This window comes from Hemicordylus capensis, chromosome 8, assembly GCF_027244095.1.
Source record: "Hemicordylus capensis ecotype Gifberg chromosome 8, rHemCap1.1.pri, whole genome shotgun sequence".
Classification (NCBI taxonomy): domain Eukaryota; kingdom Metazoa; phylum Chordata; class Lepidosauria; order Squamata; family Cordylidae; genus Hemicordylus; species Hemicordylus capensis.
In genome coordinates this window covers 1,420,081-1,447,104 of record NC_069664.1, presented here as the reverse complement: position 1 = coordinate 1,447,104, position 27,024 = coordinate 1,420,081, and the positions used below count along the sequence as shown (strand labels likewise).

The window sequence follows — 27,024 nt, the reverse complement described above, 5'->3', positions numbered from 1 at the left end:
CTGCTGGACGGGTGGAGGGTGAACCTGCCACCTGTCCCTGTGAGCTCCAGATGGAGACAGAGGACAGTTTTGCACCTCCCATGTAAGCACGGCGGGGAGGGGGCAGGTGCATTGGAGGTGCAGCTGCCTCTGGTTCCTGCAGCTCCATTTGATCCTCTCTCTCCTGTCCTGTCCCCCACCCCAGCATTAACCAGAGCTACATTGCTTGCAGGCTATCCATTTGTCAGGGGGAGCTGCAGGAGAATTTGATTGGTTGGTTGGTTGGTTGGTTGATTGATTAAGTGCCGTCAAATTGATGTCAACTCTTAGCAACCACGTAGATAGATTCTCTCCAGGATGATCTGTCTTCAACTTGGCCTTTAAGGTCTCTTAGAAGTGCATTCATTGCTGTTGTAACTGAGTCTACCCACCTTGCTGCTGGTCGTCCTCTTCTTCTCTTTCTGTCAACTTTCCCCAGCATTATGGATGGACTTCTCAAGGGAGCTGGGTTTTTCCATAATATATGATAGTTTGAGCCTGGTCATTTGTGCCTCAAGTGGAAATTCTGGATTGATTTCTTCTATGATCCATTTGTTTGTTTTCCTGGCTGTCCATGGTCTCCTCAAAAGTCTTCTCCAGCACCCAAGTTCAAAAGTGTCAATGCTTTCCCTATCTTGCTTCTTCAAAGTCCAGCTTTCGCATCCATAGAGTGTCACGGGGAAAACCATTGTCCGAACGATTCTAATATTTGTAGGTGTAGACACGTCATGGCATCTAAGTTTCTAAATTGAATAAATAATAAATATCCTTTCCAAGGCCTTCATTGCTACCCTACCAAGTGCTAGTCTGCAGTGTATTTCTTGACTGCTGGATCCTTTACTGTTGATGGTCAATCCTAAAAGGCAGAAGCTATTCACCATTTCAATGCCTTCATTATCAATTCTGAGGCTAGTTGCTGTACCCGTTGTCATTCGTTTAATCTTCTTTACATTTCGTAAAGAAGCGAAAGTCCCATTTTTTCCACTATGCTCCTTGACTTTCATTACTAGAGCTTACAGATTATCTGCAGTCTCAGCTATCAAGAGTGGTGTCATCAGCGTAGCGCAAGTTATTGATGTTTCTTCCTCCAACTTTAAAACCACGCTCATCTTCTTCCAATCCAGCTTCTCTCAGGAGAATATACTCATTTCTTATCTGTATGACCTCAACTCCCATTTCTTGACCACTTTAGGGCATGACAAAGAGTGCTTTTATCTATCTATTTATTTGTTTATTCTAAGCTCTTATAGTATCCTCCTTTATCTTTTAAAAAACATACAAACCTCAAAGGAGCTCACAAAATCATTACAAACAGTGAAGCAAACTATTCAGCAGTGGCCCTAAGCGCATTGCAGCAGAACAGAAATAATCAGAATACATGGAAACCCACAGCAAGAATGGAAAACAGCAATAAGTAATTAAAAAGAGGAGATAACTCCTGATTTAGAATCCCAAAGGAACTGAGTGCCACCAAAGTCAGCTGATCCCAAAGGCCTTCTTAACAGAGCAGAGTTTGACTTGGTATCTGTTCCATCAAGTTGGCATCACTCTGGAGATGGCCCTGCACCTTGTGGATAATCAATTGATGGGAGCAAGAGCCTCCAGATGTTGAATCTGCCGAGCGTGCAGAATGTAGGAAGCTAGGAACTGGTGACAGAGAGGCAGGTGGAAAAGTGGCTACAAGTCATCCTTGGAAGATGATGGTCCAGGCTTTTTTCCAATATATCCAAAAAAGGAGATTCCAATTCCTGTTCTCTCAGCGTCTAACAAATGCTGGAGGAGGTTATGCCCTCCAACCCGCCTCAAGCAAACTCCAGTCCAAACCACGGGCAGGCGGGGGAATCTCTTGGCTCTCTTAGAAATGAACCTGCGATGCTCTTCTCTTTTGGAAAATACACTGAAGGCCTCCATCTTCTTCTTGAAAGGGAGAATAGAAACAAAATGCCAGTTCTCAAGAGTGGCCCCAGGAACACAGGAGGCTGTCCCAGAGAGTCACTTTGGCTGGAATTCAGCCTGTTTTACGGCTCCCTAAATCAAGAGGTGCCTCTGAATGAAATTAGTTGAGTTTGTTCATTTATCAGTGCCCCTTTCTTTTGTAGGATTGTCCAAGGCCTCTCAGTGGCACACTTTGCAGTCTGTGTTGTCATGTTTAACATTTCTGCTTGTGAAGAGATTATAATATATGCTTTAAAAGGTTCCATTGTTTCCACCTTCTGTGCCTGCCTCTCTCTCCCCCTCTCCCGCTCTCTCACACACACAAAATCTCTGCCTCACACATGCACAGAGTCACCACTGGGCCCACCTCTCACACAGGGATCTTGTTGGTTTGGTAACTTCACGTCATGAGAGCCGAGGGCAAAGGAAAGGACTTCATATGCCCTATAATCTGCTCACTAAGCTGTGGAGTTTAGCGAGACAGGGTGGACAAAATAAGCTAGAGGGTCTTATTTTTGTGGTTGTGGCTATTGTCTGGTTGGGTCTTTGGGGGCAGGGAGGAGGAGGAGCAGGTTGTGTGTGGTGCCAAGAACATTTCTTCAGCCGGGATCAATATGGGGGAAAGACTCCAAACATTTCCAGGTAGGAAACCATTCTGCCTATTTCCAACCTTTTGGGGACAGAAAAGGCCTTCAGGTTTTTGTCTGAGAGAAACTTTCTTTGTATGTCTGTGTTCTGGTTGAAAGTTTTTGCAAAGGTCTGTTGTGTAGCGGAGTCTGAATTGCCTCTTAAAATTAAGTGTTTTTACAGTTTGTCTGAGAGGATAGATTGGCTTAGACAGAGGGAAATCGACTGCCCATGGGGCGGCTTTGGCACAACCAATCCCTTTCCCTGTTCTCCAATATTTACAACCTAGCTAGGATGTGCAGATGGGTGAGGTGGGAGGATAGATATAAAATTCATGAGGAAAGAAGCCATGATGACGGGAATGAGGCACAGACCTTTGAAGCAAGAGCTATCTGGCAGAAAACAAGCACTTGTAGATGTTTCAAAGGAAGTCTTCTGGGCATTGGAATGCTACCGAAAGGCATAAAGTCTTTGGAAGATGGGTGAACCCAGGACTTCTGAAGACTGGGACCCCTGATGTTGTTGGACTACAACTCCCATCATTCCCAACCATCATGGAGTTGTAGTCCAACAACATCTGGGGACTCAAGTTTCAGAACCCCTGGGTTAAGAAGAAGCAGGAAACTTGGTTGGGGAACTACATCATCAGTCGCATTCAGTTAAAAAAATGTTTTGAAACTTAAGACTGGTACAGTGAGCAGGGTTGACTGGAATGGCCTTGATGTCTGTTGACGTGGTAATTTCAGGTGAGAATTCCTGTTCTGTGCATCTGAATTTGCAGCTGGGTTTTCTCTCTGTCATCAAGTGGTCCCCACAAATTCGCTCTTACATCAGTCTCGAGATTATTGCTTTGGAAAAGAGCATAGTACATCCTATTTGATTTGAAGCCCTGGAAAGCAGGCCGGTGCCTGTTTGGTGGAATGAAGGGAAGGGTCGTGCTGCTAGAGCACTTCATCATCTGTTGATGGTTGCAGTGAGTTATTTCTTTCCTACATACCGCCTTGTCAATTCTGCCTGGATGGTGCCCATGACTGCTCATGTGGACTGTGTTCTTGGAGGGGAAACTTCCTCTAGATGGAGATGATATAGGAAGCTGCTGTCTTATACTGAGCACTTTGCTCCATCTAGCTCAGTATTGCCTACACTGACTGGCAGCAGCTCTCTCCAGGGTTTCAGGCAGGAGTTTTTCCCAGGCCTGTCTGAAGATGCTGCCAGGCATTGAACCTGGGACCTTCTGCATGCAAAGCAAATGCTCTTCCGCTGAGCTACAGTCCTTCCTCAAGCAGGAAGCAAAGTCACATTTCTGGTTTGTGTTGAACAGTTTAGATAGATAGGTACAATCCACCCAAGACTGCTGCCGGGCAACTGGCATCTTTGTCAAACGCTCCTCCTCATCTCTCCTTGCGCTCAGTACAAGACAATGCAAAGACGTATGTGGTATATGAATGCCACACGGCCATCAGGATTAAAGGCCCTGTAGCACTTTCAAGAGCTAACTAGTACATTGTAGCCTGATGTTTTGTCAACTGAAATCTCCTTTATATAGACACATGAAGTGGGCAGAAAAGGTGGTGGGTAGACATATAAAGGCAGGAACAATTGAAACACTCTAGAGAGAAAAGTAAGTTAGAATTATTAGAGGGTTAGAGGACACATGCTGACAACTGGAGTGTGAGATGCAGAAGTTGATCATAGTATCTGTTTGCTAGAGCTTCAGAACACTAATCAATGCTTGTAGCACTCAATGGAGAGCAGTTGCTCTTTGTAATCCAAGAACGAAGCATTGTCCATATCTGCACCACAAGACCGAGCTTGTTACTGAATGGTGGTTCTGAAGGTTCTCATTCCAACCTTCCTTGAATCTCTTTTTTCGAAGCCTCAGAATCATAACAACATCCACAGAGACTTAAGTGCTCCTTCTGGTTATATAGATATAGATATGGATATCGATTATATATAGATCTATTATTCTGTCATTCGCTTATGTATACATTAAGATAGGATATCTTAGAAACTGACACCTATTTGGAAAGTAGTTTTAAAATCCTTGTTATTAGAAGATTCACTAAAATGCCTGGGCATTTTTGGTACCAAGACCCCAGTTCACACGTTCGTTCGTTCGTTCGTTCGTTCGTTCATTCATTCATTCATTCATTCGAGTTCTATACCACCCTTCCAAAAATGGCTCAGGGCGGTTTACACAGAGAAATAACAAACAAATAAGATGGACCCCTGTCCCCAAAGGGCTCACAATTTGAAAAGAATCACAAGATAGACACCAGCAACAGTCCCTGGAGGTCCTGTGCTGCTGGGGGTGGAGAGGGCACATACAAATTAAGACATGCTGGGAACACAACTGCGTGTTGCTGGCATCTCCCTATGGCAGGCTGCTGGTGCAAAGTGATGGTTTGTACAGTGTAACTGCTTCCCCACTTGCTGACTCAACCTCTGCCCTGGTGGGGGATTGTCCTGGCAAGAGCAATTCCGCAGAAGAGGCTGACTGAGGAAGGTGTCTGCCCCCATGGCACTTTCTCAGGGCCGGTCCTGCAACAGTGAACTGGAATTGAATAGTTTTTTATCTTGTTTTAAACAGTGTGTTTTAAATGGTGCTTTTTAAATGTCTCTTTAAACTTGTTGTGCACCGCCCAGAGCCTTTGGATGGGGCAGTTTATGAAATAAATGAATGAATAGTCCCCTTTGCTAAGCAGGGTCTGTTCTGGTTATTTATTTATTTATTTATTTATTTATTTATTATCTTTATGTACCACACAAAACTCACGTCTCTGGGCAGTATACAATAAAAAAACACAAATCAAAACAACATTAAAACAATGATTTATTCTATGAGTCTAATTCAAAGACTGGATGGATGGATGGTTGTGTCGTAATAGCCCTTTTAAAAGCATCAGAGATGGGGTGTCTCCTATTTCAGCAGGGAGCGTGTTCCCAAGCCTCGGGGAGGCCGTGGAGAAGGCCTGTCCCTGAGTAGCCACCGGATAAGCCAGTGGCAACTGCAGCTGGACCTCCACAGAGGATCTCAGTAGGCGGCAGGGCTCATCTTGGAGAAGGCGCTATGCAGCTGGTCTGCATTTGGATGGGTGATGACATGTGTGCACTGTCTGCTGTAAGGTATTCCCCTCAGTGAATGGGGTTGTGACTCTGTGGAAGAGCATCTGCTTGCATGCAGAAGGTCCCAAGTCCAATCCCTGCCAGCATCTCCAGGGACGGAGGGCTGGGGAAAACTCCTGCCTGAACCGTGGAGCGTTACTGCCCTTAAGGGCTGCCACAGACCCAGTGAAAACCGGCTGTTTGCCCTGGGAAAGAAGCATTCGCTGGCAGTTTTATATGCTGAGGAATCTTTATGTATTTCAAAAGCCTTCTCGGTACAGGTGGTAATTCTGCAGTGTAAATGTCTTAGACGGCGTGTGCAGTGCTTGCTTCATAGGGACAGCACTTGGTATTTTCCCCCTTCCTAAATATAATGCCTTTAGGAGCAATCTGTGATTTCAGATATAGCTTGAACTTGTCTCTTTCTGAAGATGCCTTGTAAGAAGTTAGAGAGATCCCTGTGTCCCCATTCTGGCAATCAAACATAGACCAGTTTTTCCAAATCTTCTAGTCCCCTCCGCAATGGAATTTCAGTTATTTTTTCTCCTCCAGGTGCATTTGGTACCTGGCAAAGAGTAAGGCTTCAGTGGCCTTGTTTGTTTGACCAGGGGAGAAAGAAAGGTCCCTCCTTGGGTGAATGCCTGCCAGGAATTCCCTCGAGCTGTTTCCTGCCCTCCACAACTCAATGAAGCCCTCACAGAGCTGCTTTAGCAAATGCCTCTTTGTTTGTCTTGGTGACCACAATGCAAGCAGGTTTCCAGAGGGGGAAGACCTGTAAAATGACCCTCAGATTATCCCTTCGCACAATATTGGGTGGTGAAGCATCCTGCAGATAGAATGAAGATGGTGCTACCTGGAGGATCCCAGCAAAGTGGAATGTGGCCAAGATTACATGTTACACGTAGACAGATCGGCTTAGGCCTTAAGCTGGGGGCGGAAGGAAAGAAAAACTCCCTTCTTTTCTATTTAAATGTTCTCCTTTGTTGTTTGTTTCCTTCGGTGGCCAGCTGGGATTTTTCGCAAATATAAACAAGCAGCTAGCATGCTCGTTAACAAATTAAGCCTCCAAAGCTGATGGAAAATGGGAGACATCCATGCTATTAATTTTTTTAAAGGCAATTAAAAAATTAATCAACCTGATCTCCATCTTTCATGACTCGAATCCCACACACCTGGATGTTGACCTGGGGATATATTTTCTATCCGCTCATTTCACTAGGTATTTCACTTTAATGGAACAAAATTGGACCTAAACACCTTTGCATATCCTTTGCCACATCTGTGCAATGTGCAATTGTTGTTTCACATGTGGCAGAAACTGAATGTATATTCTGGCCAGCATAGGGTTTTGCATTTGTATTGCAGAATGATTTTTTACATCTGCACAGCTGGTGCTGAATGTTAACCATGCCTGGAAACCCTTTTGTTTTCTGGGAGTTTTGCAGGTGTGGTTATAATCTGCCCAAACCATGTGGGCAACTTATGGAAGCAATTGTGTGGAGAAGTATGATATTCACACCACCAGCCATGGGTTTCAGTCCAAAGATCCAGCTGTGCAAGCGGAAGGTGATTGCACTCCTGCCAGGGGAGTGGGCTCTGATTTCCCAACCATCTGTAGCCTTACTGGTCCCCTGAATAGCCACTCCCGTTGTGTTCAGTGAGGCTGACTCCCATGTAAGCATGCATTGAATCAAAGCCTTAGACCCAGCCTATACACCTTAAGTGGTGCAGCGGGGAAATACTTGACTAACAAGCAGAAGGTTGCTGGTTCGAATCCCTGCTGGTACTATATCAGGCAGCAGCGATATAGAAAGATGCTGAAAGGCATCATCTCACACTGCATGGGAGGAGGCAATGGTCAACCCCTCCTGTATTCTACCCAAGACAACCACAGGGCTCTGTAGGCGCCAGGAGTCAAAATCAACTTGACTGGCACACTTGACCTTTACTTATACTGATAGCGGCAGCAGACTGTGGGTCTGCCCCATTCATGTGCAAAGTAACGTGGGGTTTGAGATGCAATTTAGCACATACACCTCACCCCTTGGGTTCTTGGAATGAATCCACCTCCAGTCCCCACTCTATATGTCGGAATTGTGTTTTAGGAAACCAGCCTGTTGTCATGGTCCTCAGCTAAGCATCATCACTGCTGGGATTGGTGGTGCTAAAGAATGGCTGAAGTGTGGTTTCTGTTGTGCTTTTGCATTTCCTGTTTGTTTATTATTGTTGTTTGTTTTGTAATGACAGCTTCTTATTGTGTGCTGTTTTGAGCTCACGGCAAAGTGGTTTAGACATTTTGATATAAACAAGGAACAAATAAATTGTACAAGGGGCAACTTGATCAAGTCTCTCATGCACAGGAAAGTTGTGCTGGTCCCATTGGGTAACTTGACCCTCGCTGAATGCATGAAACGGCCTATCCTGAATTGGACACTTGGGTCCAACTCACCCTGTATCATTTCCTCTGACTGGCAGCAGCTTCTCAAGGTCTCCAGCAGAGAAGGGTCTTTCCCATCACCTTCCACTCAATTCTTCTAAATGGAAATCCCAGGGGCTGAATGGTTCCTGAAAGGATCTTTTTTTACTTTCTTGGGTAGCAGTGGACCCAGTCATGGCAATATATTCCTAACCTGCTTTGGGGCAAAAGGTCCACAAGTAACAACAATGCAAAGCATGCAACGTATAATGCATCATTCAGATCAATAAAGCATCACTTAATGTCAGTATAATGCATTAGATTAGACAGATGAGAGGCAAGATAATAAAATCAATTCCAGCTGCCTAACAAAGCTCGAAGGCAACATTGAAAAAGTTTTGATGGCTCTTTGCAGGGAGCTAATGACGCAAGTCTCCGTGGGGAGGGATTCCCACAGGTGGCATTCTGCCTGGGTGTTTTTCACACTACTGGCTTTACCGTGAGTTTCCTGCAAGGCTTTACTGCGAGTACGAAGTTGCCCAAAAAATCCGACACAGAAAGTGGATTTTTTTTTTACATCTAATGGCGCAGTGGGCAAATGACTTGACTAGCAAGCCAGAGGTTGCTGGTTCAAATCCCCACTGTTGTGTTTCCCAGACTATGGGAAACACCTATAATGGGCAGCTGCAATACAGGAAGATACTGAAAGGCATCATCTCATACTGCGCTGGAGGAGGCAATGGTCACCCCCTCCTGTATTCTCTGTGGTCACCAGGAGTCGGCACCGACTCAACAACACAACTTTACCTTTACATTCTAACGCACAATGAAAAACCCGAATCGTGTGTGAAGTGTTCCCCGATATCCCACAAGGACTTCAGGGTAAATATGGCCGATATGTGAACGCACCCCCTCCATTCCAGAGGAGTTGCAAGCTAAAATACAATACAATATACAATACAATGAATATTTATATACTGTTTTTTCAGTGAAAGTTTCCAAAGTGGTTCACACAGATATAAATAAATAAAGTGGCTCCTTGTCCCCAAAGGGCTCACAATCTGAAAAGAAAGAAAGAAAAGAAATGTAAGATAGACACCAGCCACAGCCACTAGAGGGATGCTGTGTTGCGGAGGGATAGGGCCAGTTGCTCTCCCCCTGCTAAATAAAGAGAATCACCACTTTAAAAAGGTGCCTCTTTGCTCAGGAGGCTTTACACACAGGGCTTCTACCCCAGATCTCCTTCGGGAGAGAGTGTGTACATTCATACACCAGCCAAACTTACCCCGAGGTCCCTTTGAGATCCTTGGACCCACTCCACACACAAGTCGGGCTTTGTCTTGTGAATTCTAGCTTATCTCAAAGTATTTCCCATTTTTTAAAGTGCTGATTTTAAGCCACTTTTTCTGAAAATGCCAGAGCAAATAGGGAGAGACACTGACGTAGAATCATTGGCATGATAAGAGGGATGTTCTCTTTAGAAATGGAGATATCTCTCTTTAGGAAACTCTCCCCACCCACCCCTGCCCCATTGGCCAGAAGGAAAACACAAAGGAAAACATGTGAACTTGCATCTAAAGCAAACCCGAGAGCAGTAGGGAGGGGCTGCTTCCCTCAATGCCACGAGGGGCTGCTTCCCTCAATGCCACGAGTGTCCCTCGAAGTGGCTTCGCTCAACAGTTACCCCGCAGCATGAAGCCAGGTGCGAATAACGGATAAGCAGGGGACAAAGCCCTGTGTGGAAAACGCCTCGGGGGCTCTGGAGGAAAAGCAGAGCAGCATGGGGCATGAGCTGAATGGCTCAGAGCCCCGAATCTCATCAGCTTCCTCCCCCCCCCGCCCCCATGACCTGTTCAAGGAAGGAAGCCCAGCAGTGAAGGGCCCTGCACAGAGCGTGGCCGGGAGTGGAGTTCCTGGCCTCTCCCGGCTCTCTGCTGCTGTTTCCACCTTTGCAGGTGCTGTATTGGAATATTAGAAACTTTTAAAACCAGCCGTAGTTATTCTTAGGGGGCGGGTAGGATTGAGTTTCGCTATCAGAATTGGGCCCCTGCAGTCTACTGTGCTGCCCCCAGCGACCCACAAAGCAAGGACTGTGCAGAGAGCAGAGTCTAGACAGGGCTCTCAAGGGGGGGCCCACAGAACATGGGGGGATTTCTCTCCTGCCCCCTTGTGAAGGCTTCCCAGACCTTTGCTTGTGTTTTTCTGCATGGTATGGGGCGGGGTAGGGGGAATGGGAGGTTCCCCCTCCAGCTGGGCAAACGACCAAAGTGGATCCTTCCTATTCTTGGGGCAGCAAACTCTCCAGTGACAGAACATATCTAGGCATGAAGGAAAGGTGTCTTTATTCGGCCAGACTTTCAGCTGTGTTTAGTTGCCCTTTTAAAGTGTGATTTTGAATGTTTGCAGTGATCTAGAACTGCAGAAATCACGTGGGCATTCTTGTCGCTGCTCCCACCCCATTTTAATCTGCTGCCGCTGTTACTGCTCATAGTTGCTTTCTTCGCTTTCTGGTGCTTTAATAGTGTTGATCCTTGTTTATGCAAATGGTGCCATAAATTTAGCAAAGGGATATACATTTCTAAAAGTTGCCTTCATTGAGCTTAGACATTTAATTTTTGCAACCTGTTGTTGCTTAATGGGTTTGATCAATCAATTAAACATCTTTTGATTGATTAAAAACCTCTCCATTTAATTGGTTAGCAGGTGCTTCAAACAATGTAATTATTTTTAATAGAAAGAACTTCCCAAATGGTGAGTGGCAGCAGACATTGCCACTTTGGTTTCACCCAGGAGTGAACACGTGCCCTCACTCAGACTGCGCCGGCTGCAGCATGTGAGAAAGCGAAATCGGCTGCTCTTCAGGATGGTTGCTTTTATTCATATGCAAATATCTGCAGATTTAAAAAGTCACCAATAGCAGCAAAGCTGTGGACAAAACATGCTGATGATTCATCAGGCACTAATATGGACACACACAGGAGCCTGCCCAGGGGGATATGCAAATCAGCACCAGCCTCACAGAATTTGCAGTCTGGCCTTTTTAGATTGTGAGCCCTTTGGGGACAGGGATCCTTCTTATTTATTTATTACTTGTCTATGTAAACCACTTTGGAAACTTTTTCTGAGAAGCGGTATATAGCTATTTGTTGTTGTTAATTCAACACAACTGAGGCTGCTTTCATTGATTAACACCCCAAATGTTGTTATCTGCTCTGCCAATGAAGCAGTGCACACTCAAGGAAGTGTCTCCTCCAGGTTGCACAGGATGCTGAGGTTTGATTCTTGGAAACCTAAGAGGACCAACCTAAGTCCTCTGCAGACGTTCTAAATCGTAAGCCTGGGCACTGCCTTCGAGGGCAAAAGCAGGAAGGAAGTCCCTCCCTCCACTGTCACTCGCTCCCCACACCTGACGACCACACGCACAGTGATGTCTGAATGGGGTGAGCTTGATTGATCATGGCCTCCCTGCTTTCCTCTTTGCAAGCAGCACTCAGGCTTACGATTCATAACATCTGGAGGGGGCTCTAGAGTTGTGCCCCCCCCAGCACCCTCTGCAACTTTTTAAGAGATTTGAGAGGACGTCTCTTCCATTGTCTAGAGCAGCCACTTGAAAGCGTTCTGTAGAGTAGACTCACTCCCAGCCTTTAAAACAGAATGAGACCTTTTCATGCTCACACAGAGGCTCCCTGGCTTGGTGGCCGAGGGCAGGTGATTGCAGGTCCAGTCTCCAGTTAAAGGGTTTCGGGGTAGAGTCGGCCTTGCGGTCACGAGGTGGTGAGTTCTCCCCTTTGATAAGCAGGGCTCGGCCTGGTTTGCATTGGGGTGGGTGACTACATGTGCGTACTTTCTGATATTTCCCTCAGGGGAGGGGAGCATAGTTCAATGGCGAATGCTGAAGGTCATAGGAACATAGGAAGCTGCCTTCTACTGAGTCAAACCCTTGGTCCATCTAGCTCAGTATTGTCTCTACACAGACTGGCAGCAGCTTCTCCAAGTTTGCAGGCAGGAGTCTCTCTCTCAGCCCTCTCTTGGAGATGCTGCCAGGGAGGGAACTGGGAACCTTCAGCTCTTCCCAGAGCGGCTCCATCTCCTGAGGGGAATCTCTTCCAGTGCTCACACTTCTAGTCTCCCTTTCATATGCAACCAGGGCAGACCCTGCCTAGTTAAGGGGACAAGTCATGCTTGCTACCACCAGACCAGCTCTCTTTTCTCTGATTCAGTCCCTGGCAAGTAGGGCTGAGAAAGGTTCATGGCTTTGGAGAGCTGCTGCCAGTCAATGTAATCAGGGCTGCTCAGCTTCAGCCCTCCTGCAGACAAGTCCTGCAGACTCCCATAATCCCTGGCTATTAGCTACTGCAGCTGGGAATCATGGGAATTGTGGTCCAAAAACAGCTGGAGGGCTGAAGTTGAGCAGCCCTAGTACTGAGCTAAATAGACCAATGGTCTGATGCAGTATAATTTCTGTGTACCAGTCAGAATGGACAATAGTCTATTGTCTGGCCAAAGGGTCTGGCTTAGGATAAGGTACCTTCCTGGATACCTAATGAATGCCGTGACTTTTCCATCCCATCAGCACACGGCAGAAGACGGAGCAAAACAAGACCCAGAAATGTGCCTCCTTAGATCCAGTTATTTGGTTGAGTTTGTGTTTTCTGAACATCATCTTCTTAGCCCCAAAGCCCCATATGGCCCAACTCAGCTGCTCTTGTGATAGAAACTCTAAGTCAGAAATAAACTGCCAAGTCTTTGAAGTCCATAAAATACTTGACGATATCACCTTCGTCCCAGTGGTTTGACTTTAAGGCTCTTAGTCAGTAAATCAGATTAATCTCAAATACAGCGAATATCCCATTCTTTCTGGGGCCATTGTGATCCTGTGGCAGGAAAACAACCACGTTTCTTAGGTGGAAGTGCAGCTTCCATTCACAACACACAGAGATTTAAAATGGCACCAGGATTGATGCCTGTCTTCCAGCATGGTATATGGAGTCCATTCCTTTTCTTGCTCAAGATTTGTTCTTATGCCCTTAGGCATGTTCAAACCACACACACACACACACACACACACACACACACACACACACACCCTTTTCATGCTCAGTTTTAAGGAACAAGAGAGATGAATTTCAAACATGTTAAAGCAGGGGTTCTGAGACGTGGGTCCCCAGGACTACCCCTCCCACCACCCTTCCTGCCCCAGCCTCTGCCGATGACAGCAGCATCAATATTCTCCTCCTCATTCTTGTCCAGGATTTATTCTTATGGCCATGCACATACTCAAAGGGCACAGTACGTTTCGGAGCGAGCGAGAGAACGTCGCCCTGCCTGCTGCCTTGCCTGCTGCCAAAGATCTAAGAACCATGTGAACACGGAGATTTAAGCGAAAATCCTGCCGGCTGGGGCGGAGTGGGCAGCCAGGCGCCTTCTTCCCCTTCCAACCCCTTCACGTGGCTCCAGGAAATACTTCTGAGCTGCTGGCGCTGAACCTGTCTGAGAGAGGAAATGTGCTTGCTTCAGGGAGTCGGGGGGCCTGTAACCCAAGCAACTCTCCTGCTTCCCGTGTGCGGACGGTCCGTCTCAACGCCTTCTGCTTCCAGACACAGAGGGTCTGAATGCCCTGCAGGGCCCCCAGTCTGGCTGGGTGCGGAAAATGCAAACCAAGTGAAATCACAAAGTGGATTTCAGGGATGCTCCCAAGGAGACATCTGAGAGTTTTTAAGGGGAGTCAAACCATTTCCATTTCTCGGGGGGTCCCTGCGTGTCCTTGGATTGGAATCAAAATTCCATACACAGGAAAATCTGGAACAAATGTCTGGGTTTCTCCCAAGGAGGTGAGCCTCTCCCAGGGAGGGGCTCAGTGCATGCAGAAGGTCCCAAGTTCACTCCAGGGCTGTTCCCAGACAGCGATTTTACTTTGCTTCCCCATGGAAGGGCAGGTGTGCATTATCGGGGAGCACTCCCGACGCCATTCAGGTTTTTCATTGCACATGGGAGCTTAGCCCAATGGAGGGAGGGGATCCACTTTTGGCGTCGGTTTTGGGGGCAAATTCAGAATATCCTAAATGCCCTGCAACTCACAGTAAACCCATGGGTAAATCCTGCTGCCTGGGAAAGCTCCTTGTAGGGCTGGGAAAACGCTGCCTGAGACCTTGGAGAACGGCTGCCAGTTATCGAGTCGACAGTACTGAGCTAGATGAACCACTCAGTATAAGGCAGCTGCCTGTGTTCCTAGACATTTGGGGATTCTCAGGAGGATTCTGCACACCCCTGTCGGTCTGCATTGGCCCTCACTGGTCCATGTGACTCACAGGGGCAGAGGAACAGGTGCCTGTCATCCATCGGGGCTCCCACACCAAGGGCAGGCATCCAAGCCCTACCCGTCCAAAGACACTTGCACTGCTTCTGCTGCTGGCATTGCTTGCACCGTCTGACCTTCCCCACAAGTAGCCCATTGACCTCTTGGACTGGTAACACCACTTCCTTTCAGCTTTTTTTGCCAATTGTTACACATTTGCTGCCTTCCTTGTGCAAGGGGGTTTGGTGTGAGTTGCTAATGATCTCCGCTCTGATAGGTCCTGAATGGGCATATTGTTTTTTAATGAGTTGTTGTTACCTCCAGCAGCTGATTATCCTCTAAGCAGTCTTTTCATTGGCGGCACTGGCTGAGACAACTTTCTGGCCTTGGCTGCTTTCTGAAATTGTTACTACGAGCTGACCTGGCGCAGAGCGTCCGGGCCCCTTGTTCTCTCTCAGCGGCCACTTCTCCTCGGCTGGCCAGCCCGGCCCCCCGGCCCCATCGCTAATTGGCAGCTCGCTCGTGAACTCTCGCGAGAGCTGCCACACATGGGATTAGCGACGGGTATGTTTAGGAGAATTATATAGAGAGAAGATTGTGCAACTATAGAAATGTTCTTTTGACTTCTCAGTGTGACAATGCGCTTTCCGAGTTCTAAGGGCAAGTCTGTTTCAAAGTCACTGTTCCCACAGTTGTTTGGTGGAGAAATTCATTTAAGTGTGAATGACTTCTTGGATAGTTTAGGAACGTCGGAAGCTGCCTTATATGGAGTCAGACCCTGAGCTTAGGACTGTCTACACCGACTGGCAGCAGTTTCTCCAAGGTTTCAAGTAGGCATCTTTTTCAGCAGCTCTCCCTGGAGATGATCCCAGAGATTGAATCTGGGGCCTCCTGCATGCAAACCCCCTACTATGGCCAAAGGTGACATCCATGGGTCTCATGGCCAGATACTGACTGCACCAAGGCCTGCTTAGCTTCAGTAAGGTGGCTGTATCGTGCGCCCTTCAACTAGGCTTTCGGAGTTTCTGCTCCCTCTCTGCATCTGACTGGTTTCTGTGTTCGGTTCTGGAAGGATTTTCCCCACAGTTCAGTCTGGCCAGTGACTATCAAGTGTGTGATTTGGGGGGTTTGTTTGTTTGTTTGTTTGTTTGTTTGTTTGTTTGTTTGTTTGTTTTCCACATGATCGGCAGTGTATAATTTTCTCCTGAGTGGCTATAAAAAAATCTTTTCAGTGACCTTTTCTGCAACTTTGGCTGCCTTCAGATGTAGTTCTGAACCACAGGTTCAATGAGCCCATGGCTCTCTCTTCCATCCCCCAACGTGCTCCCAGACAAGCAGTCACTGCACATGCCAAGCCTGGAAGGGAGCAGTGAGGTTTCAGCCGTGGGAGGAACCTCCCCCCTGAACTCTGGCTTGGGCCAGTTGCCCAAAGCAGACAACACACTCCAGCCTCTGGACCCTTGGTGTGGTAAGTGAACCTTACTTACAACCGAGGGTTCGTCTAGGCTTAGGAACCGGAGCCGTGGTTGGGTCCTGAAACTGCGGCTCTGACTATCCAGATGTCACAAGGGGCCAACCTGAGATGAGTTTCCCGCAGGTTTCTTGTGACATCTGGAGTGGGGCTGCCCTTCAGTAACATTCTGCATTCTCCTGGAGGCTTTACAGACAGGGCTCCCCCCCCCCAATCCAATCCTGATTTGAGTGTTCCAGTCCACATATTCTCTGGATTTAACCCAACCTCCCTGTGGGCTATCAGGACCGGGACAGACAGGGCTTTGATTCTCCAGAGCAGGCATCCCCAAACTGCAGCCCTTCAGATGCTGCTGAACTACAACTTCCAGCATACCCAGCCACAAAAAATTGTGTCTAGGGATGCTGGGAGTTGTAGTTCAGCAACATCTGGAGGGCCGCAGTTTGGGGATGCCTGCTCCAGAGGCTGTGAATTCTGGCTTAGCCCGAGTTATGTTCAGGGTAAGAAAATCCTCTATTTCCAGCAGCTTGGGCATGGGGGGGGGGGGGAACCAGGGCTTCTGCTTTCTCCGAAGGTGTTGATGGCTATGTGGATGGTCCATCTAATCCCTCGAATTAAAATGCCTCCTCCAATCTGCTGTGAGAGAGATTCGCTCTTCAGATACCCCAGGGATCGAGCCATGTGTGAAAAACCTCCTGTTGGAATTCAGCCAGCTGGTTGTTTGCATAATATCTTAGCAGTGTCTCCCTTTGCAGAAGGGGAGCTAGATGTGGCGGGCAAGGGACCCCGCTACACCTGCTTGCTGCTGGCTGGCTTGACTTGCCTGCTCGAGCACTATAAACCTCTTAGACACCCATTTCCCTTTGTCGGAGGTTAGAAGAGGACATAAAGAGGGAAGTGAGAGGAAGCAAAGAAGAGTGAGGAGGGAGAGGAAAGGGGAGAGGAAAGAGCAGGGAAAAGTACGAGCGTATCTATGCTAAAAATGTAACCAGGTTAAATCTGGCTGTTTAACTTCAGTGGGCTCCCCACAAGGAATTCTAGGAACTGTCGTTTAGGGAGGATGCTGAGAAATCCCTTGAAGCAAGCCCATGCCCTAGGCTGCAGTGAATCCCAGAATACTGTGTGAGCACCTCTAGAATTTTACTCTTTGGATCAGGCCTGATGTGGCTCCACCTGGGACCTCAGAGGCGAGAGCTTTGAGCAGACGAGACATTCCCAATCACAACATCCTTTGCTAGAAACCTTGTTCGCTCCGAGTGCCTTGGACTGGAAATCTGGCGTCCTGAATCGGAGCCGCCTGGCCTTAACTTTCCTTCTGTCCTTGGCTCAGTGTCCCCGGCTGCCGAGCGCCTCCGGTACATCCTGGGCGAAGATGACGACCCTCCCAACCCCACGCTCTTCACTGAGATGGATACCCTGCAGCATGATGGAGAAGAGATGGAGTGGAAAGAGTCAGCCAGGTAAGGAAGGCACCCAGAGGTCAGCTATCTCCCCTCTGGGGACAGCAGGGCCAGGAGCTCCTTTTCCCATACGAACCTGTCTGTTCAACGGAAGGCCCCTGTTCCTGCCATCTCAATGCACCCTGGTCTGGAGCTGAGATGAGCTGGGGAAACTCATCTGGCCACCTGACTGGGAGCAAAAAGGTGACATTTCAGGTGGGCGCTTGGATGGGGGCGGAGGCAGAACCCAGGCGCTGCCAACTTGGTTTCTACCCTTTCATTGGCTGCTTCCTCCCAGTTTTGTCCAGTTGTCAGTTGTGTATTTAGTTGTTCCGTACTCTGTTTTGATTCTAATGAAGTTAGACACCTTGAAGGTCTCTTGATGAAAAGACAGGAAATAAATGTGTAGAGAAGAACACAAGAAAAGCCCTGCAGGGTCGGGCCAAAGGCCCATCCAGTCCAGCAATCTGGCCTCACACAGTGGCCAGCCAGGGGCATCTGGGCAACCCATAAGCAGGGGGGGAAGGGCAGCTGAGCTTGCCCCTTGCTCTGGTGCTCAGGGGCAGGCCCTTCCCCACCCCAAATTCCTCTCCAAACAATGCTGCATTCTTGTGCAGCCTTCTTGCCTTGGAGCTGGTGGCAACCCTAACCAGACCTCTCCGGGGCACTTTCCAGGTTAGCTGCTCAGCAGTGGCAAAAGGCTTCCCTTCAGGCAAATCGCATTCAAAACGTAAATAGCAAAGCACCCAGCAAGGGGAGCAGTCTTGCGAAAACTAACAACCCGAAAAAACAGCAACCTTTTAAAGCCAGACATACAAGAGTTTATCAATAAATTTGCAGTGATTAAATCCGAAACAAGGCAATGGAAATGTGAATGGCACCCTCCTGTCAGCCTAGGGGCTGCGGTGTCACAACACGGGAAGGGTGGAAGCACACTCCAGAGATACGTCCTGACCCCGTTGCAGGGTCTAGTCCGGAAAGTGCCCAGATGAACTTAAAAGGCCACAGGGTTTATTTATTTATATATTTACACACACACACACACACACACACACACACACATCCCCCCCCTTTCCCCCAAAATATTGAAATATCAGTTCAAAATATTCTTCCATGGCTGCAGGCTGCTCACAGCATGATGCTTAGTGGTCCCACCAGGAGGAGGAGGAGGAGGAGGAGGAAGGCAGGGGCTGAGAGCACCTGATGCAGCCTGCCTCCTTGAGCAAGCTCATCTGGTCTAGATCTGGTTGGTGCTTGGATGGGAAGATCCATCTGGGAATCCCTTATATATCCCCGTGTGCTCCATCATGGAGGAAAGGTGGGATACGAATGAAATGTGTGGGCATCTCCTGGGTGCTTTCCAGATTAGACCCTGTAATGGGGTCACGGCGTATATCCGAAGTTTGCTTCTGCACTTCCTGTGTTGTGACACCGCAGTTCCTACGCTGACAGGAGAGGAGCGGAGAGCTGGTCTTGTGGCAGCAAGCATGACTTGTCCCTCTAGCTAAGCAGCGTCTGCCCTGGTTGCATTTGAATGGGAGACTAGAAGTGTGAGCACGGTAAGATCTTCCCCTGAGGGGATGGACCCGCTGCTCTGGGAAGAGCAGAAGGTTTCAAGTTCCCTCCCTGGCTTCTCCAAGATAGGGCAGAGAGAGATTCCTGCCTGCAACCTTGGAGAAGCCTCTGCCAGTCTGTGAAGACAATACTGAGCTAGATAGACCAATGGTCTGACTCAGTATATGGCAGCTTCCTATGTTCCTTCCTATGTTCCTATGACAGCAGGGTGCTGTTCACATTTCCGATGCCTTGTTTAAGATTTAATCACTGCAATTTATTGCTATAATGTTGTAAAAAGGTTGCTGTACTTTCCAGCAGCAGCGATATCGGAAGATGCTGAAAGGCATCATCTCATACTGCACAGGAGATGGCAATGGTCAGCCCCTCCTGTATTCTACCCAAGACAACCCCAGGGCTCTGTGGTTGCCAGGAGTCGACACCGACTCAACGACACAACTTTAGTTTTCACAAGACCGCTCCCCGTTCTGAGAGCTTTGCTATTTACTTTTTGAATGCGATTTGCCCAAATCGAGGCTTTACTGCAAGTTTGAATTTGGCCAAAAAACCAGACTTTAAAAGTGGATGTTTTTACCCTGGACATAAATTGGGTTAGGCTCCAATGCACAATGAAAAACCCAACTCTTCACCCAAGCTTTTTCAGCTTTTTAAAATTTTTAGGTTTTAATCTGTGGTTGATTTTTAGATTGTTTGTTTTAGGGTTTTGTATATGTTTTTGGCTTGTTTTGTGCTGTTTTTGACTGCCCAGTGACGAAGGTTTGGGGCAGTGTAAAAATTTGATGAATAAATAAATAAATGAATTCCGGTGAAGAAGCCAGTGAAAAGCCTCGTCTGGGAATGCTCCAGAGATGTGCACTAGAAATGAGATGCATCCTTTCTCGATTCATAGACAGAACTTCTGGAGAGGTTGGTGAGGTTGATGAATCCCTCCCAACCAGGCAAAGAAGTGGATTTTCAAGTGGGGCCTCCTTTCTGTAGAGCAGGGGGAAAGCAACTGACCCTATCCAACCCCAGCACAGCATCCCTCTAGGGCCTGTTGCTGGGGTCTCCCTTGTGTCTCTTTCAGATTCCAAGCCCTTTGGGAGCAGGGAGCCATTTTCCTCTTCCCTTTGCTATGTAAACCACTTTGAGATTATCTTTTTTTTGGGGGGGGGGGAGAAGCTGAATATAAATATTCTTATTAACAATATAAAGAATGAATGAAGAGCAACTCTAGCGCAACCCCCACCAACAAAATCTTAGCAAGGCATCGCCAAATGCAAAAACTGGGGCAGGGTAGGGACCATGATTTACTAGGACCCAAAAGCTGAGAACAGCCCTGATAAATAGGAGCAGTGGAAGTGTATGTCTCTATCTTCACCCCTCATCTGTTTACTGACCTTTTCAAACAGCATCAGTGTCATTTCTGCTGTAATCGATTTGGAAGCAGCCTGTCCAGGCGCTTGACTCCTCTGCAAAAGCACCCAAACTCTGGCGAGAGGCTGGGCAGAAACGGGACCGCCAGAGACATGGCAGGCAGCCACTGTCTGCTTCCACCATGAAGCTTGCCCCTAATAACCGTACTGAGTCGGACCATTGGTCCATCTAGCTCAGTATTGTTTCCTCAGACTAGCAGCAAGTTTCCCGGATATTTTCAGACATTGCAGACGTAGAGCGTTTCCCTGCCCTACTTGGGGATGCCAGGAATTGAACCTGTGACCTTCTGCTCTTCCGCTGAGCTATGACCCCATCCCCAATGTACTTGCTCTTGAGAGACAACATGGGAACAACATAGGCAGCTGCCATATCCTGAGTCAGACCCTTGGTCCATCTAGCTCAGTATTGTCTTCACAGGCTGGCAGCGGCTTCTCCAAGGTTGCAGGCAGGAGTCTCTCTCAGCCCTATCTGGAGATGCTACCAGGGAGGGAACTTGGAATCATGCAGATGCTCTTCCCAGAGCGGCCCTATCCCCTGAGGGGAATTTCTTACAGTGCTCATATGTAGCCTCCCATTTGAATGCAAATCAGAGCAGACCCTGCTTAGCAAAGGGGGACATGCATTGGAACAAAACAGAGAGAGGTACCAGCAAACAGGACAATTGAAGCACGTTTCCTTAGAATTCTACCCCGAGATCAAACACTCTCTTGCTTAGCAGTGTGTGAACTGCTTCCTTGTTCTGGGTTCGCACCTTTCTGGTAACATCATGTAAACCGGGCTGGGTGGAGCAAGTAGAAAAAGCAGCTCTAATCGCCCACCAGGATTCTGCTAGCAGATACATGGAAATTCAAACCTCATTTCCCGTCAGCAGTTAAAGAGTTCTTGCCCCTTTTTTGCCAAACTATAAAACAAAACCTTTTTCTTTTTCTTTTCTTTTCTAAAAGCCCAACACTTTAATCAAAGTATTAGAGAAAATGTAAGAAGTCCTCACTTCATTGAATTATGAGCTTACTAAAAGTGTTGAGTTAAAAAAAAAAATCCACATGGAATTTTCTCTTCCTGGCCTAGGCTTTATGAGCATTACCCAGTTATTTTTCATTATTCTTCTTTCCTGAACCTCATATCCTGTGTGGGGCAGTGGGGGGAAGAGTTGGGGGCTTAAAGAGCATTTTTTAGTCCAGCTGAGCCTCTTTGTTGTGAAGAACAAGGGGCTTTGTGGGGGCTGAGGCCATTTCCAAATGGGATCAATGCCGTGAGGTCAAGCAGTTAATCAGATAGATTTTTATTAACTCTGTGCCGCTCTTGCCCACGTGCACTGGAGCATCTCGCCTTGTGCCGCATAATGACCTTGCCTAATGCGCTTTCACTGCCGGGAGGGAGCGCCCTGGACAGTGAGAGATCCGTCGCTCCCTGTTGGTGCATCCACAACTGCTGACGGGGAGCGAGCGGGGTCAGGGGCCATAGCTCAGTGGCAGAGTACATACCCAACATGCACAAGATCCTAGATTCAGTCTCCCCAGTTAAAGGATCAGGTGGCTGGTGATGGAAAGCCCTTTTCCTGCCAGCTGAGATGCTAGAGAGCGTCTGCCAGCCAGAGCTGAGAATGCTCTGCTAGCTGGACCAAAAGTCTGGAGAAAGACCTGCTGTTCTCGTAGCTCCAGGTCTTAACACTCACATCAGTGTCAGAGGATGAATACAACTGAAGGAAGCCCAGGGTGGGGTGCACAGCTGGGGGAGTCAGTCATGTGACATGCCTCTGGGGAGGCCCCCAAGGCAGTGGGCCCCCAGACAACTGTCTCCCCTTGCCCTATGGTAGTTACGCCCCTAGCAGCTAGAGTTTGGGGGAGGGACCGTCTCACAGTGGTAAATCATGTGCCTTGCATGCAGAAGGTCCCAAGTTCAGCAGTCAGAAAAGGAACTCCGATAACAGGTGATGTGAAAGATTCCCCACTGCTTCAGACCCTTGGAGAAATGCTGCCAGACAGAGCAAACAATCCTGGACTAGAAAGACCAATGGTCTGACTCTTTACATGGCAGCTTCTTCATATGCTCAGTGTAGATCACTGCTCCCTGAGCAAAGAGGCACCATATAAAGGGGGATTCTCTTATATTTTGCAAGGGGAGAACAACTGGCCCTATCCAACCCCAGTACAGTATCTTGCCACATGGCTCCATTTTTGAGAAGTTTCAGCCAACACTGGCAACACCTCTCCCTGCCTTTGCAAGCAGGGAGAAACCATCCTGGCCACGCTGCAAACGCTGGCCAGATTTTACTTACAAATGAGGTGCACGGTCTGTTTGCTAACATGGCCACGCCCCTCTGACACCAGATGCAAGGGGGTCTCTGGAGCGTGAGGTGTGGCCCCTGAGGGGTGGCAGCCCAGGTTCTTTGGACCCCTTGCACAATGGTGACTCCACCCCATAATATGCTCCCTATTGAAATAAGAGCATCCCTTCTCGGTTTGCTTTTAGGAAGACCCTCAAGACATTCCTGTTTCCCTAGGCTTTTAACTGAAATGTTAAATTCTTGATATGTTTGTATCTTCTGAGGTTGTTTTTACTTGTTTTGTGAATATAAATTGCTTTGAGAACTTTGGTTGAAAAGTGGCACACAAGTACTTGTAGGAGTAGGTCGGGGTCTGTCCTCCACCCATAAGCCTGCACCAAAAGCTGGGTTTCTGGGTCACCAACTGGAGATTCTCCCCTGTAGCTTTACACCCAGGGCTGAATCAGAAAACGCAGAGCCAGGAAGGTGAGCAGCTGCATCTTGTCGTGCAGAAATGAGGAAATCTGCACTTGCTGAAATGTCCTCTTCCATACAGAAATCAAAAGCAAGGAAACTGCCTTCATTCACCATCCCTGGTCACCCCATCAACCCCACCATTTTCGTCTCGGCCACAGCCAATTCAAAGTACCCTCAGCTGATGTGCCTCCCTCGGTCCTTGTAGCCCCTTGCATTAATTCTCTTCCTCGGGGCCAAAATGCAGACTGCTGCAAGCGGCCTATCTTTTCTGCTGCGGGAGGGGAGGAGTCCCATGTGCTGTGATAGCCCTGTAATTGATGGCCGCATCCAGGCTAATGCTGCAATAGTGCAGTGAACAACATGCACCCATGCATGGAGGTCACGTAGGCTTAGCTGAGCAGATGCTCAGAGTTGTGAAATCTCTTGTGTTGCCGCCAGCCCACTTGGGCAACAAGGGCAGCAGAGAGCTTTGCCGCATTCCCTGCTGCAACCGATAGCAGGAGCTGAGGAAGAGCTTTCACGGCAGGAGGCAGCAGCCTGCCAGCCACAGCTCACGCAAGAACACCCCATTGCTCCAGCGCTGCTCCAGTCTGGAATGCAAGCTCTTGTCAGTGCAGTATCCTTGCATATTTGCACTAGTGCAGCTAATAATTATTTTCTTTCCCTGCAAGCCACACAGATGAGCAAATTTGCTCCATTCAGTACTGGATGCAGTGTGTTTAGATAACATGTTGTGCACATGAGTACATCCATGTGTATTTCCATGCACCTTTTCCATCAGCATATATTGTACAGAATGTTCTGCATGATCCTTTATAATCTTTGCAAAAGATGGCAGTAGGAATTTGTGTGCCCGAGTATCTGACATTAATGTTTTGACTTCAAGAGAACTTGCAACATCCACAAGTTTTCCCCACCAGAAATACTCCTGCTACAACTGCCCCCTAAAGAAAGAGCAGAGGGATCCATCAAACTCCAGTAACAGGTAGTCAGCCTGACTCCTGTTACTCTTATGCAAGCAAGAGAAGGTGGACAAATAGGGTGAATAAAATGCACTCATGCAAGAAAGTCATGTAGGGTGCCCAAAGTGGCACCTCTCCACAATCTCTGCAGATCTGTTTCCTGTGTGCATTCACCGCTTGCTCTGGGTTTTTTCTCCAACCAATCACATCCCAGAGGAGGAGGCAAGAGACCATTTTTTGCGGGGGAGGGGGTTAGTTTGACAGTTAGTTACTGAAGACCAGCAAGACAAATTGCCAAGCGGCCGGATCAAACAACAGAACCCTTAACCCAAATGTGCTGAATCTGACCCAAATCTTTGCTGATTTTTATAATGAACTTGCCTTTGTGACTGCCTTCATCACCTCATGTTCCCACCCACCCACCCAGACCATTTAAGAGGCCACGGAAGTTTAGTGTAGAAATCATTGCTTTCTCTCTGTGATGAAGGAAAATGCAGCCTCATTGGATCAGCTCAGACACAACCTTTCGATGTAACCTCAGGTGCTCAGGTTACATCGAAATTATAGTTTCCATTGTTAAGGGATCCTCCAAAAACATCTGCATATGTAAAGCCTACCAGAAAGCTCAGGTTTTAACCCCCCCCCCCCAAAAAAAAGCTGCCGCAAATAGAGGATTTTTTTTTTAACCCCGGGCATAATTCGGGCAAACTAAAATTCGTAGCAGTAATTTGGAGGAAAGCAGAATAGTCTGTGAACTATTCTGTGAGCTATCAGACTGTGAACTAGTCTCATAGCTCACAGGGACTTCAGGGTAAATCCAGCTGATATGTGGACTCGCACCCTCCACTCTGGAGGGGCTGCAAGCAAAAAGCCTTGTGTGTAAAAGTCCCAGGAGGCACGCCACAGGTTATGCAAGTGTGCCCTGCCTGCTGCCCCAGCACAACAATCGTCTGGAATGCAAGCTCCCAGGTGAGCAGCACCACTCAGCGCTATATCCTTACTCCTGTGCAGGGTTGTCCAACTGCCTCCCTCTAGCTGCTGTCGGCCTACCATTCCCACCTTCCCTGGCTACTGGCCACTGTGCCTGGGGCTGATGGGGGTTGTCGGCCAAAAACAGCTGGCGGGCTGCAGTTGGACACCCCTGCTCAGGTACAACATTTTTGCACTAGTGCAGGGTTAGCTGTCAGCTGATGATGATGATGATGATGATTAATAATAATAATCAATAAGGAAGTTTTTATCTTAGGTAACTGTGTTAGTCTGTTGCAGTAAAAACAAAAGAAACTACACTGTATAGACTGTCAGGACGTTTCAGTGATCTATCAGAGCATGAGCTCATCAGAAACAAAGCAGGAATAATAAACAATAAATAAATAATAATAAAGGAGGCACCCAGGCCAGGGAGCTCTTGTGCTCAGCTCCTGAAAAGACCAACAGCCTGAGACAAAGTTTTATTAATCTTCTGTGGTTTAAAATTATTATTATTATTTCTTGTTTACACAGTCAGACAGGTGTTATTGACTGGTTTGTTTTATCCAGACATCGAGTCCTTCCCAAGGACCTGGGATGGCTGAATTTTATTGTCAATTGTTATACATATCGTCGGCTGTTCCCAGTAAAGCTGCGTTTTGTAGTTGGCTGGTGGTGATTTCTGTGGCCCCGATGGTGTTGAGGTGCTCTTCAAGGTCTTTTGGAACCGCACCCAGGGCGCCAATTACCACTGGGATTATTTTGGTCTTCTTCTGCCACAGCCTTTCAATTTCAATTTGTTGTTGTTGTTGTTGTTTAACATACTTTTATACCACCCAAAACTTACGTCTCTGGGTGGTTTACAACAAAATAAAAACAGAAAGTAAAACATTAGTTAAAACAGAAACAAAAAGTTTAAAACATTACAACAATTTAAAAATTTTAAAACAATATTTTAAAATAGCATTAAAACCATTAAAACAATATTAATTAAAAGCCTGGGTGAACAGATGCTTCTTTAAAGACTTCTTAAAAGCTGTCAGAGATGTGGAGGCTCTTCTTTCACTAGGGAGCGCATTCCAAAGCCTCAGGGCAGCAACGGAGAAGGCGAAGAATATTAAAATATTTGAAAATAACAAAGAATATTAAAATATTCTTTTAATATTTTAAATCACTTTGGGTGCCTTTGTCAAGGCAGAAAGGGGGTATTAAAGTGTAGTTAACTAACTAACTAACTAAATAAGTAGTTGAAAATCCTTGGGGAATTTTTGGAAAGTCGCCCATGTGTGGCACTGACTCTTCCAGGTGCCAGAGCACCTTGAAATGGCTTCATCTTCTCTTTCCAGAGTCGTCATAGCAGTCTGTAGCAGCCGAAGCACCAGACTCCTCTGGCACCTTAAAGATTTGGCTGGTCAGATGCAAGTGGGCTGAAGCCCAGGAAAGCTGATGCTACCATGAAAGTGGTAGTCTTGATGGTGCTACAAGATCCTTCCTCGTTTGATCTGCAGTGGGGATTTGAGAGCCTCTCTCAGTTCTCTCCACCTGCTATTACTTGGGAGTCAGTTAATGTACCAGATTTAGGGCATTTCCCACCCCCCACCGACCCACCCAGTAGTTTGGAAACCAAATGAAGGGAGTCCCACTGTGAGGCCGAATGAGCCTCCAGCTATATTTCACTTTCTTCCATTTATTTTCTCGCGCACAGCAAAGGGAAAGGGAGAACTGACCTCTCTGCTGTCAGAAATGCGAACGGCATCCAGACCGGTAGCAGCTCTGTCAGTCGGCAGCAACAGAAGCAAGCCACAGTCTTGTGGCACCTTAAACACTCAGACATGTATCAAATACGTCAAGGTTTTCAACATGAGTTGAGTGGTTCTCCCCACCCCACCCTGAAAGAAGTAATTCTGCAGGAGATCAGGTCACCAGTCACTGCTGAAACAACTGTTTCTGGTGCTTAATTCCAGCTGGAGCTATGCCCAGCGGAGCTTTCGCAGCATGTGCTGCACTGGAGAACTTGTGTTTCCTGTCATGCAGTGTAAAATGTTCTCCA

General features: G+C 47.5%; 1 protein-coding gene across 1 annotated transcript in view; it reads left to right on the top strand.

Annotated features, from left to right (window-relative positions):
* The window catches only part of SLC4A5 (solute carrier family 4 member 5), an 82,265-nt gene that overhangs the window by 4,449 nt on the left and 50,792 nt on the right, over positions 1 to 27,024 (top strand). Inside the window, exon 3 of the mRNA XM_053269690.1 lies at positions 17,201 to 17,330. Coding sequence (XP_053125665.1) covers positions 17,201 to 17,330 — 130 coding nt within the window. The remainder of the gene's footprint in view (positions 1 to 17,200; positions 17,331 to 27,024) is intronic.